Here is a 10,937-nt window from a genome sequence, read left to right on the forward strand (position 1 = left end):
ATATCATAAAAACTAACATTTCTAAATGTAACAAATTACAGAACTTTTGTTGATTGTTCCAATGTTTCACTTTTTACAGTGTAAATGTATTATTTTTTGTATCACATTAGTTTTATAACATGCTTGATAATGTGTTTTATATTGCATTTCTTCTTAAAAACTTTTTAAATCGGTAAATAAGTTTATAAATTTAGGCATAATTTATTGTTTTGTGAATGACTTCAGATGGAAATGAGCTAATAAGCTACAATGTGGTGCAAGCATCTTTGCTTTTTAAGTTTGATGTGTTTGTACGCTGCCTTAATAAATGAATAAACTAAACTAAAACCATCCACGCTTTAATCTAAATGACCATTTTTGACATAGCATTTGTCTAAACAGAGTATCAGTGTTGATGTTATGAATTAAGGAAGAATGTTGGAAGTAAGGATGCACGTTTGTTTAATAATCTCTCTTTTTTGTTTGTGTTTTTATAAATAAATAAATAAGAAATGTACTACTTCACGTGGATGAAAAAGTGTTGTTTTTTAAATAGTGAATCTGTCAAAAAAGGTGCAAATACTTTCTAAATTATCATTTTTTACTATTATAATAAGAATAACAGATTTTTATCATTTAAGCAATTAATATAATGGTAAACATGCATATATAATCTCATTTTTAGGTATTTTTTTGTTGTTTTGTTAAATCTATTAGCTTGTTAAAGCTCTAAACTTACAAAAATCTATTGATGTCACAACAAAATTTTTACATTTTTGTACCACAACTGTTCATTTACATTTATTTATTACATTTCCAGAAATAATGGAGTTAAATTGGACAGAAAGTAGCATTTAATAAAAGGATTCCCCCCCTTTATGATGCACAGAGCTGAACCATTTTCAGCTCAGGTGTTCCTTTTGTAGAACTGTCCGTGGTCCTGAAGTGAATATTGTTTTAAAAAACTATTTTACTAGATCCCAAATAAATTCCTATATTAGAGAATAAGTTACTAGAAGGAAAATAATCTTTCACACCAACTATTCTGACAGTATTTTAATGGCATCAGGGAATAAAATGACTTTTTTATATGTACTAAAGCCTTTAAGGGGTTGTAAGATGATCCCCAGACAGTTTTAAATGATCCCCAGGCTGCATGGGGTTCGGTCGGCTTGAATTCTCCCCATTATTTGCTCTGTGGAGCTTAGTGACTTCTCCCTAAAGCCAATTGGTTTACGCCTGGTTGCTTTCAGGCCTGCCACGGTGATAGCAGGTCAAAAAGAGGAGCTGAAAATTCTTTTAAAGTAGATATTTAGAGTAAATCTGCACTTTTTTAATTAGTTGGATGGTTTTGTTTGCAGAAATTGAAAATATGCATAAAATTGATATATTCTTGAGGGTGTTTTTTAATAGAAATAACCATATTTAGGATTTTAATACACATTTAGACGACAATTAAAGCTCTGGGGTGACTTTTTCTGCACTATTTGTTGCACTTCAAGTACCGTCGGATGCAGAATTCCCAAAAGAAAGGAATAAAATCAGAAACACAATCCAGTACATCCTTTGTTCGCCTGGTTTCATTGACTGACGGAGGAGAAGGGAGTCACTAAAACGCAAAAAAAGTGAAAGAGAGATGCCCCGGCAACCATGATGTTGGTTATATTTGTGTAAAGGCTATCAGTGAATGACGAGGATTAGGACGAGTTAAGGAGATTAGGCTCCACATTCACCATTCACACACCCCGCCAGCCACCCACATGCGCGCACACACACCGCGCACACGTGCACTTCTGAGAAACCTCATTGATCTGTGATGAATCCTCTTGATCAATGATTGGAATCATCACCAATGAAAGTATTTCATCAGAGGAATCTACACATTTAACTTCCTGTTGAGGCTAAATCAAAGGAATATTTTAGGGATTTGTCGCCGGGATTGTTAGGCTGCAGCCGTAGCTGTTCAGGTTGAAAGACGCAACAATGGCTAATTGCAATTAACTACGCCTCTCCGCCTCGCCCCTGTCCGCTTAAATCGACACTTTGTGCGTCCATATGGCCCTCTGTGTACCGTGGGAATCAAGACAATTAAAAACAGAATATGGATTTCTGGAGTTACGCGGCGAAAGCGCAGCAAGCTGTCAAGGTCAGGGTGACAGTGAGCGCGCCCTGCAGCCCGTTGGCTGACCCCGACCCCATCCGGACGGAGCCCGGCCCCCGGGCCAAGTGGCTGCACGGAGCTGATGGAGGGAGGGAGCATGAAAGTATTCCAAAACTACATCATATAAGAGTGATTTTTAATTTTCGACAGATTGGGTTAAATTAGGAGAGTCAAACTCAATCGCACAGGGGGCCAAAACCCAAAACATACCTTAGACCGCGGGCCGAACAGGATAAACATTTATGGAACACTCTAAAACTACATTTTAGAACGTTTTAAAGACAAAACTTTATGACATAGTTATGAACTAGATATATAGAATAATGCTAGTGTGAATGCTGTAAGCTGAATTAAAAACACTGAAGCTAACAGCTGAAAAGGCTGAAGCTGATAGCTAACTAAAATATAAGCTAAATGCCAAATTAGCCAAAAAATAGCTTAGCCAAAACAGCTAGCATGTAGCTAACATTTTACCTTAATGCAAAGCTACCATAAAAAACACTTAGGTTAGCCAAAACAGCTAGCATGAAGCTGAAAAAAATAGCTAAACTTCAAAGCATCCTAAAACACTGGAAAAAGCCTGAATTAGCCAAAACGGCTACCATGTAACTAAAATGTTAGCGAAACTCCAGAAAAAAAACAGCCTGAAATTTTTAAAAAGAAAGGCTTAAATTAGCTAAAATGGCTACCATGTAGCAAAGATATAAGCTTAACAAAAAAAACAACCTGAAAAACGTAAAAAGAAAGGCTTAAATTAGCCAAAACAGCTAGCATGTAGCAAAGATATTAGCTAAACTCCAAAATATCCTGAAAAATCTAGTCATAAAAAAACTAACAGAAAACCAATTTTTAAAACTTTAAAACCGTAACTTTTTAACATAATTATGAATAATAAAAAGGCAGGAGTATTATTCCAGAATAAATCAACTTAAATCATAAATAATTTTCAATATTTTACTCTCCATAAAAATATATTTTGTCAAAATAACATTGGTCCATTAATAACAATAAAACAAAATGATCTGGAGGGCCGGATCCGGCCCCCGGGCCTCGACTTTGACACATCTGGGTTAAATTACTTGTGAATCAAAACAAATTCGACAGAAAAAAAACTATAAATCTGCTCACCAAAATAGCAAACTCTTTTGACTATTTAAACAGGCAGAAACAAAAGCTTTATCAAACATCTGCAACAGGTTCCAGAAAGCAGTGACGCTTCAAGTGGTTTTCAAACGTGCTTAAGAAAAGGAAGACAATGTGAGAACACGTTATCACTCCTGACGGGGGAAAACAGTCAAATTTAATTAAATTTGGTCTTATAGATAAATATTTTGGATATGTTTTTTTAGTTTTGGGAGAAGATGTGCCACATGTTGCGGGGATGTCACAGCAGGTCGTGCGTAAAAGAGCGCATAAAACCATGTTGAAAACTCTTGGAGGTTATAAACCAGAAAAAAAATCAAACAATATTAGTTCCATCCTTTTCAGAATTAAGAAAATATTTTTTTAGTTGTATTTTGTGTGGAATGATTAAAATTCAAATATTTAAACAGCGTAGATTGTAGAAAACGCAACTTTTTCTCTTCTTGCGGAGGCTTCCCAGCGCGCACTCACATTCAAACGAACGCGCACTCCCTCGCACGCCAGTGACGTAAGGCTGGAGTTTGGAGTAGAAAGCCAAGTGGATGAAGAAAGCGGAGATCTCCACCCTCCAACCTCCCCCCAACACTTCTTATAAATATTACCGAGGCTCATTCAGGGCGACGCGCAGCACAAAGTCACAGCGCGTCTCGGTCTGAACGAGCTTTCATCCGTCACTTCCCCAGACTGCGCGTCTTCTTTTTTTCCCTTTTGGTACCTTTCCCTGCTTTCCAAGCACAGTATCGTTTTTCTTTTTTATTTTTTGGCTTCACACCTTCAACTTTATGGATCGGCTCCTGCGCTGCGACCCGCCGGAGGGCTGTGGCCGCTGTTAACAGGTCGCTGTCTGGCCGCTTTCCGCCATGCGTTAAAGACACGAAACCTTCTGAGGTTTGGCGCTGGGAGTCACTCCATGTAACAAAGTTGGGCAGCAGGATTTTACTCCCCTCCCCGGCGACCTCTCAGCTGAAAGTGCCGCGGCTTCCTTCACCTGTTCCCGCTGTCGGAAAGAGAAAGTGGACAATTCTCCTTTTTGGGTTCGTTTAGCGGATTGAGGATCCATGATGAGTAAACCCGCTGGCTCCACAAGTGGCTGTTTGGATATTCTGAATGTCAAATCAAGTAAGTCACCAAATCTTTTTTTTTTTTTTTTTTTTTTTACGCAGGCCTTCCTCTGACTTGGAGTTGTTTTACGCACGGAGTTCGGCTGATGGACAGCTTCTGCTCCGTGACTGCAGCCATTTGTTGCTGTTTTTCTGGATTAATTAAGTTAGTTTATATCTATTAGAGCACCAATTCATTCTGTTTTTCTCTTGTTTTATTCATTTATTTGTATTGTGGTGTGAGAATTCTTCGTCAAAAATGAAATAAATCTGCCTTAAAACGCGCTTTTAATAAAACAAAAATAGATGCATAAAGATTTGTCCACCCAAGTTGCTCTACTTCATTCCCACTTGATGCCACTTGTTGCCTCAAATTCAAATTTCAATCACATCTTTGGAGCAAAAATGCAAAATAATCTCGTTAAATTAGAATAAACTTCGTAGACTATAATTTCTTTAAGCGTTTTCTTTTAGTGATGGGCCACTTTGGTTAATAATTCATGTTTTTGAATTCAATTTAAATGAAGTTTATCCAAATTGTTGATTACTTTATATTATAGTTTGGATTTAAATGACACATTACAATGTCTATTTATTAATCATTAAAAAAATCAAATAAATCACTAAATCCAGCCGCTTTAAATGGTTGATAAATAATTGAATTAAAGGAGTGGCAGCAGAAACCTTTAAATGTTCACATTCCCCCTCCTTTTCCGCCAGTCTTCGGCTTGATGGTGATTACGTTAATGGAATATGCCATATATCTTCAACCAATTACCGCGCACAAAGGAGACGCATTGGACCCCTACAGCGGGAAGTTAAATACAGTTCCTCCTTTCACAACAAAATTGTGCATCGTTTTATTTAATTGACTGTCCGATTTTTTAAAAAGGTGTTAATTTTTTCTCACCTTTACGCATGACTTTTAAAAAAATAATGCATGTTTAGTGGGTTTTTTAAATGATTTTGGATGAAAATGCGCTCGGATGACGGGTGCGTAATTGTGCCAAATCTCACTTATTAATAGGTTTGGCATAGAAACCTAAAAAAAAAAAAAGAATCGCCGCCTTTTACCAATAGCTTCGGGCCATGCGCGCTTGAAAAGCCTGCACGGCCTCCTGATTCCGAATAAGTAATCAGTTGAAGTCCTAAAACTCAACTCTCTCCCCCTGAAGTCATTGTTTTTGCTGCCGGGTAGTTATTCCCATGCTACCCTTTTTGACGGGTCACTGGTGAATCAATGAGCAGGTGGCAAAACGTCAGTGTAATTACATAGACGGCTTTTCCCTCCAGAATGAAAAAGGACTCCCTCATATGCATACAAATATAGTTCTTTTTAAGAGATTTGAATACAAATCTTCACCTTGAAAAAAATCACATTTTTTTATCGACACTGGGGTCGATTTACATACACTTCATTTGAGTTGGTGAAACGAGTTGGTGCGCATTATTCTCATGGTGCAGTGTCACTCCCTAATCCTGGGGCCTATAGACCTGTGGGATAAAGCAGCTGTCGAGTTCCATTATGAAGTGGACTTGGCAGCTTGTCGAGATCCAGGCAGTCAGACGAGGTTCAATGGGGGAAAATCATTAAGTTAACACTTTCCCTTAATGTCTCCATTGTGCGCACTTAGGCTATTGTTTCAGGGAGCTCAAATATGACGCTTCCCACCAGACTTTATTTTTTTAATGTGCACTGTGAATTCCCATGCTCGGATGAGGCACGGGCGTTGTCCAGTTTGTGCGTCTTTACGCACGCCTGCTTGGAACCAAACTCAACAACAAAACTGATTTACAGAAAGTTTTTTTTTTGGTTTATTTTTCCCCTGTTCTCCTCCAGGTCGTATTCTAGACATCCCATGCAAAGTGTGTGGAGACCGCAGCTCAGGGAAACACTACGGTGTTTACGCATGCGACGGCTGCTCGGGATTCTTCAAGAGGAGCATCCGCAGAAACCGGACTTACTTGTGTAAATCCGGCTCACAGGTGCATCTTTTTTATGTATTTAAAAAAAAAAAGTTCAAGTGAACTCTTCTAATTATAATCACAACTTTTCATGCATATAAATTAAGGATTTAGGATTTTTGCGAACTTTTATCCAAATTACGCACAGACTTTTTTCCTCATTTTTTAGTTTTTTAGTTTATTTTTGTCATTAATCTTCCACGATGAGCCTAATTGTGTCATGCCCGCGCCATTTAGTTGTGGGATAAACCCCGCATATCAGTTGTAATCCCATCTAATGTGAGGACTCGAAGATTTAAGCGGCAGAGGGCGGGATCGAGTACTTATCCTGCGGGATGAAGCCGCTCTGAAGCCGCGGGGGAGCGGGTCCATAACTGCAAGATAATAGCACGATCTTTTACCTGGAAATTGGCCTCCCAAGAGGATAATAGCGCGCGGCAACTTTTCATGCTGTAACCTCTTTTTTTTAACGCCCCCCCCCCTCCCTCCTCTCTTGTGGCTGCGCAGGGTGGCTGTCCCGTGGACAAAACGCACAGGAACCAGTGCCGAGCGTGTCGTTTGAAAAAGTGTCTGGAAGTGAACATGAATAAAGACGGTAAATGGGTTAATTGAATTATCACTTTGACTATAGAAACGCCGCGCTGAGGCGCTTGGGTTCCAATGAAGCAGCTCAGATGGAGACGCGCATTTAGGGTGTTAATCAAGGCCTTAAATAAGTTGATAATTACCTATTTGTTTGTTTCAAAGAGGGTTTTTTATCTGAACTCCGCAGGAGCTCTGATGGGGGCTCATTACAGTTAATTATTTGTTCTGCTTCCACAGCCGTTCAGCACGAAAGGGGGCCCCGGACGTCCACCATCCGCAAACAGGTCGCGCTGTATTTCAGGGGCCACAAGGAGGTGAACGGCTCCTCCACGCACTTCCCCGGCTCCTCACTCCCCGGACCCCCTTTCTTCACCACAGTCACGCAGCTGGAGCCTCACAATCTGGAGATGAGCTCAGTGGCCACCACGCCAGAGAGGCAGGCCATCGTAGGTCTGGCGCAGCCAACCCCCAAGGTGGGAACTTTTCGTAATTTTTATTTTTATAGCTGATTTAAATAACAAAATAATCATTTAAAGTCAAATGTTCTGCTATATGTTCTCCTCGCTGATTTTCCTTCAGGATTATGTGGGGTTAGAAGTTGAAATTCTTGTCCCGATTTAGAATAAGAACCATAAATCCGCCAATTAGATTTTTCACTGTAAATCCCGCACAAGCAACGCTAATGATTATAAAATCAGGTGCTGGAGCTTGGAATTTGACCTTTTCTTTCCTCATTTCCCCCTTTTTTCTCAGAACTTCTATAGAAAAGGAGTTTTTTTTTTTTTTTTGCTGATTGTGTTTATTCTGTGTCCCCTGCAGTACCCCCACGAGGTCAGCGGGACCCCCATGTATCTCTACGAGGTGGCAACAGAGTCCGTGTGCGAGTCTGCGGCGCGCCTGCTATTCATGAGCATCAAGTGGGCCAAGAGTGTTCCCGCCTTCTCCACCCTCCCATTATCGGATCAGGTACCATTTGGAATAACGATGCAGTGATACATTTTTAGTCCATAATGGAGAAAGAAATGCGTAAAAATACAGGGGCGGAGTTACCATTAGGGCAAAGGGGGCCAAACTCAATCACACAGGGGGCCAAAATCGAAAGCAAACCTTAGATTAAACAGGATAAACATTTATTGAACACTCTAAAACATTTTTTTAACTTTAAAGCTGTAACTTTGAAACATATTAGGTAAATTCTGTGAGCTTAATTTGGCCGCTTAAGATGCTGAAATTGATAGCTGAAAACACTGAAGCTGATACCTAAATATTAGCTAAATGCCAAATTAGCCTAAAAAAACTTATAAATAAATGAAAAAAAAACTCAGGTTAGCTTAAACAGCTAGCATGTAGCTGAAAAAATAGCTAAAATGAAAAATAGCCTAAAAACTGGAAAAGAGCCTAAATTAGCCAACACAGCTAGCAAGTGATTATTAGCCTAACTCCAAAATAGCATAAATTAGCCTAAAAGCAAAAATAAACAAAAGAAATTTAGGTTAGCCAAAACAGCTGGCAATGAAGCTGAAATATTATGTAAACTTCAAAACAGCCTAAAATTAGCCTAAAAAAAACCTTAGGTCAGCCAAAACAGCTTTACCATATAGCTGAAAAAATAGCTAAAATTAAAAATAGCCTAAAAACTGAAAAAGAGCCTAAATTAGCCAACACAGCTAGCACGTAATTACTAGCCAAACTAAATTAGCCTAAAAACAAAACAAACCAAGAAAAACTTGGGTTAGCCAAAACTGCTAGCATGTAGCTGAAATATTATGTAAACTTCAAAACAGCCTGAAATTAGCCTATATATATATTAAAAAAAACTTTAGTCTGCCAAAACAGCTTACCATATAGCTGAAAAAATCCAAAACAGCACCAAAACGTAAAAAGTAAAGCATAAATTAGCCAAAACCGCTAGCATCTAGCTGAAATATTAGCTAAATTCCAAAACAGCCTAATAAATATTAGTAAATACCAAATTAGTCCAAAAACTGGCTCAATTTTGAAAACTTTTACACCGTAACTTTCTAACATAAATATGAATAATAAAAAGTCAGAATATTATTCCAGCATAAATCAACTTAAACCTTAAATAACTTTCATTATTTGACCCCCTAACCAAAACTACCTAAAGAAAACAAATAAACAAAGCCTGCAAATTAAGACTACCAAGGCCCAAACTAAAATAACAAAACCCAGCAGTGTAAGACTGCTGAGGACAAAGAGGGGGAAAAGAAAAAAATAGCAATTCTTTTAACTAAGGATTACGTAATTAGCATTAATTTTGTTTAGATTAGTTACATTTATAAATTAATGGCTGAGGAGCAAATAGATGATAAACTATGTAAGTTTTTACATCAATGTTGACCTGAAGACGTCTTGTTTGCTCAACTTTACCTCCAGAATGAACAGATTTTATGTGCAAAGAAAACTTTGGTAAAAACTTTTATGAGTTAAAAGTAAATTTTATCTAATTGGTTACTAGCTGCACTGAGATGATCCACTTTGGCACAGAGCATCTTTTATTTTGAAAATAAGTTTTATGAGCTTCTGTCAAACGTAAAAAGGAAAAAAAAGAACATTTTGAGAGATGCTAAGTTCTTTTTATATTATATTATATTATATTATATTATATTATATTATATTATATTATATTATATTATATTATATTATATTATATTATATTATATTTAAAAAAAAATAACTGTACAGGGCCTCCACTTTGTTGTTCGCCTAGGGCCCCCAAACTGCTAGGTCCGCCCCTGCACATGTGCTAACTTAAGTCAATTTAAGGGAGTTTTGTTGATTTATCCGACTAGAGGAAAGTTGGTTCTATCTGTTGTGGTCTGTTCACAGCTGATTCTACTGGAGGACGCGTGGAGGGAGCTGTTCGTTCTGGGCATTGCGCAGTGGGCCATTCCCGTGGATTCCACCACTCTCCTCGCCGTCTCCGGTATGTGTGCTGGGGGGGCTTTGACTGCTTAAGCTGCCGGGGAGGTTTCCTGCTCGCCTGACATGCGCCTCCATCAACTGTCAAAAGGGCTGAACAGCGAGAACACGGAGGCTCAGCGGATGAACAAGATCATGGCTGAGATCCAGGCGCTCCAGGAGGTGGTCACCAGGTTCAGACAGATGCGTCTTGACGCAACGGAGTTCGCCTGTTTGAAATGCATCGTGACGTTCAAAGCAGGTTGGGATCAAATTTATAATATATTTAAAAATAAAATTATGATTTTTTTTTGTTAAAAAGTCGTGTGTGTTTTATAGTTCCAACGCAAGGCAGCGCTGAGTTACGAGCTTTCCGCAACGCGAGCGCAATCGCTGCGCTCCAAGACGAGGCGCAGCTGACTCTCAACAGCTACATCCACACCAGGTGAGACGCAATTACATAAATCGTGTCTGCTGACGCACGTTACGCACCAGCCATAACGTAATAGTCACTGTTTGTGCGTAAAATGTTCGTGCGTAAACGCTGTGGATCACGCGTCTCCGTTCCAGGTACCCCACCCAGCCCTGTCGCTTCGGAAAGCTGCTGCTGCTCCTGCCCGCGCTGCGCTCCGTCAGCCCCTCCACCATAGAGGAGGTGTTCTTCAAAAAGACCATCGGGAACGTCCCCATCACCAGGCTCCTCTCCGACATGTACAAGTCCAGCGATATATGAAGCGTCCGCGCGCAAAGCTCAGCTGGCGCAGACCCCCCCTCCCTTTGCGCTAGTTGAGGATTAGCATGTAGCTCCCCTGAGTCTGAAAGTTGTTGCAGACTGAGCTTCGCCTTAAGACTGAACGCGCCCATTTTTTTGTTCTCTGAGACAGAAATCCTAAATATCATGATGTTATTTGAGTCTATGAGACCAATGAGCTTGACGACCAATTCTTTAAATTCTTCAACACCCCCCCCACCCCCACCCCCAATCAATGGAGGAAACCAAAAAGATGAGGCGCGGACAGGGAGGGAGTCGCTGTTCCTCCATCCAGTGCTGAAACCAAACGCGCGTTGCGCACAGGAGTCGA

At 39.5% G+C, this 10,937-nt stretch overlaps 1 protein-coding gene across 1 annotated transcript in view; it reads left to right on the plus strand.

The window, feature by feature from the left end:
* Positions 1–3,379: 3,379 nt before the first annotated feature.
* nr2e1 (nuclear receptor subfamily 2, group E, member 1) overlaps positions 3,380–10,937 on the plus strand; it is a gene marked incomplete in the record, with an annotated part of 7,895 nt that continues 337 nt past the window's right edge. Inside the window, 9 exon segments of the mRNA XM_024290535.2 lie at positions 3,380–4,402; positions 6,224–6,369; positions 6,856–6,943; positions 7,171–7,406; positions 7,753–7,899; positions 9,784–9,880; positions 9,968–10,117; positions 10,195–10,300; positions 10,426–10,919. Of these exon segments, the coding sequence (XP_024146303.1) occupies positions 4,342–4,402; positions 6,224–6,369; positions 6,856–6,943; positions 7,171–7,406; positions 7,753–7,899; positions 9,784–9,880; positions 9,968–10,117; positions 10,195–10,300; positions 10,426–10,588 (1,194 nt within the window).

The sequence above is a fragment of the Oryzias melastigma genome, linkage group LG24 (assembly GCF_002922805.2).
Source record: "Oryzias melastigma strain HK-1 linkage group LG24, ASM292280v2, whole genome shotgun sequence".
NCBI classification, from domain to species: Eukaryota; Metazoa; Chordata; class Actinopteri; order Beloniformes; family Adrianichthyidae; genus Oryzias; species Oryzias melastigma.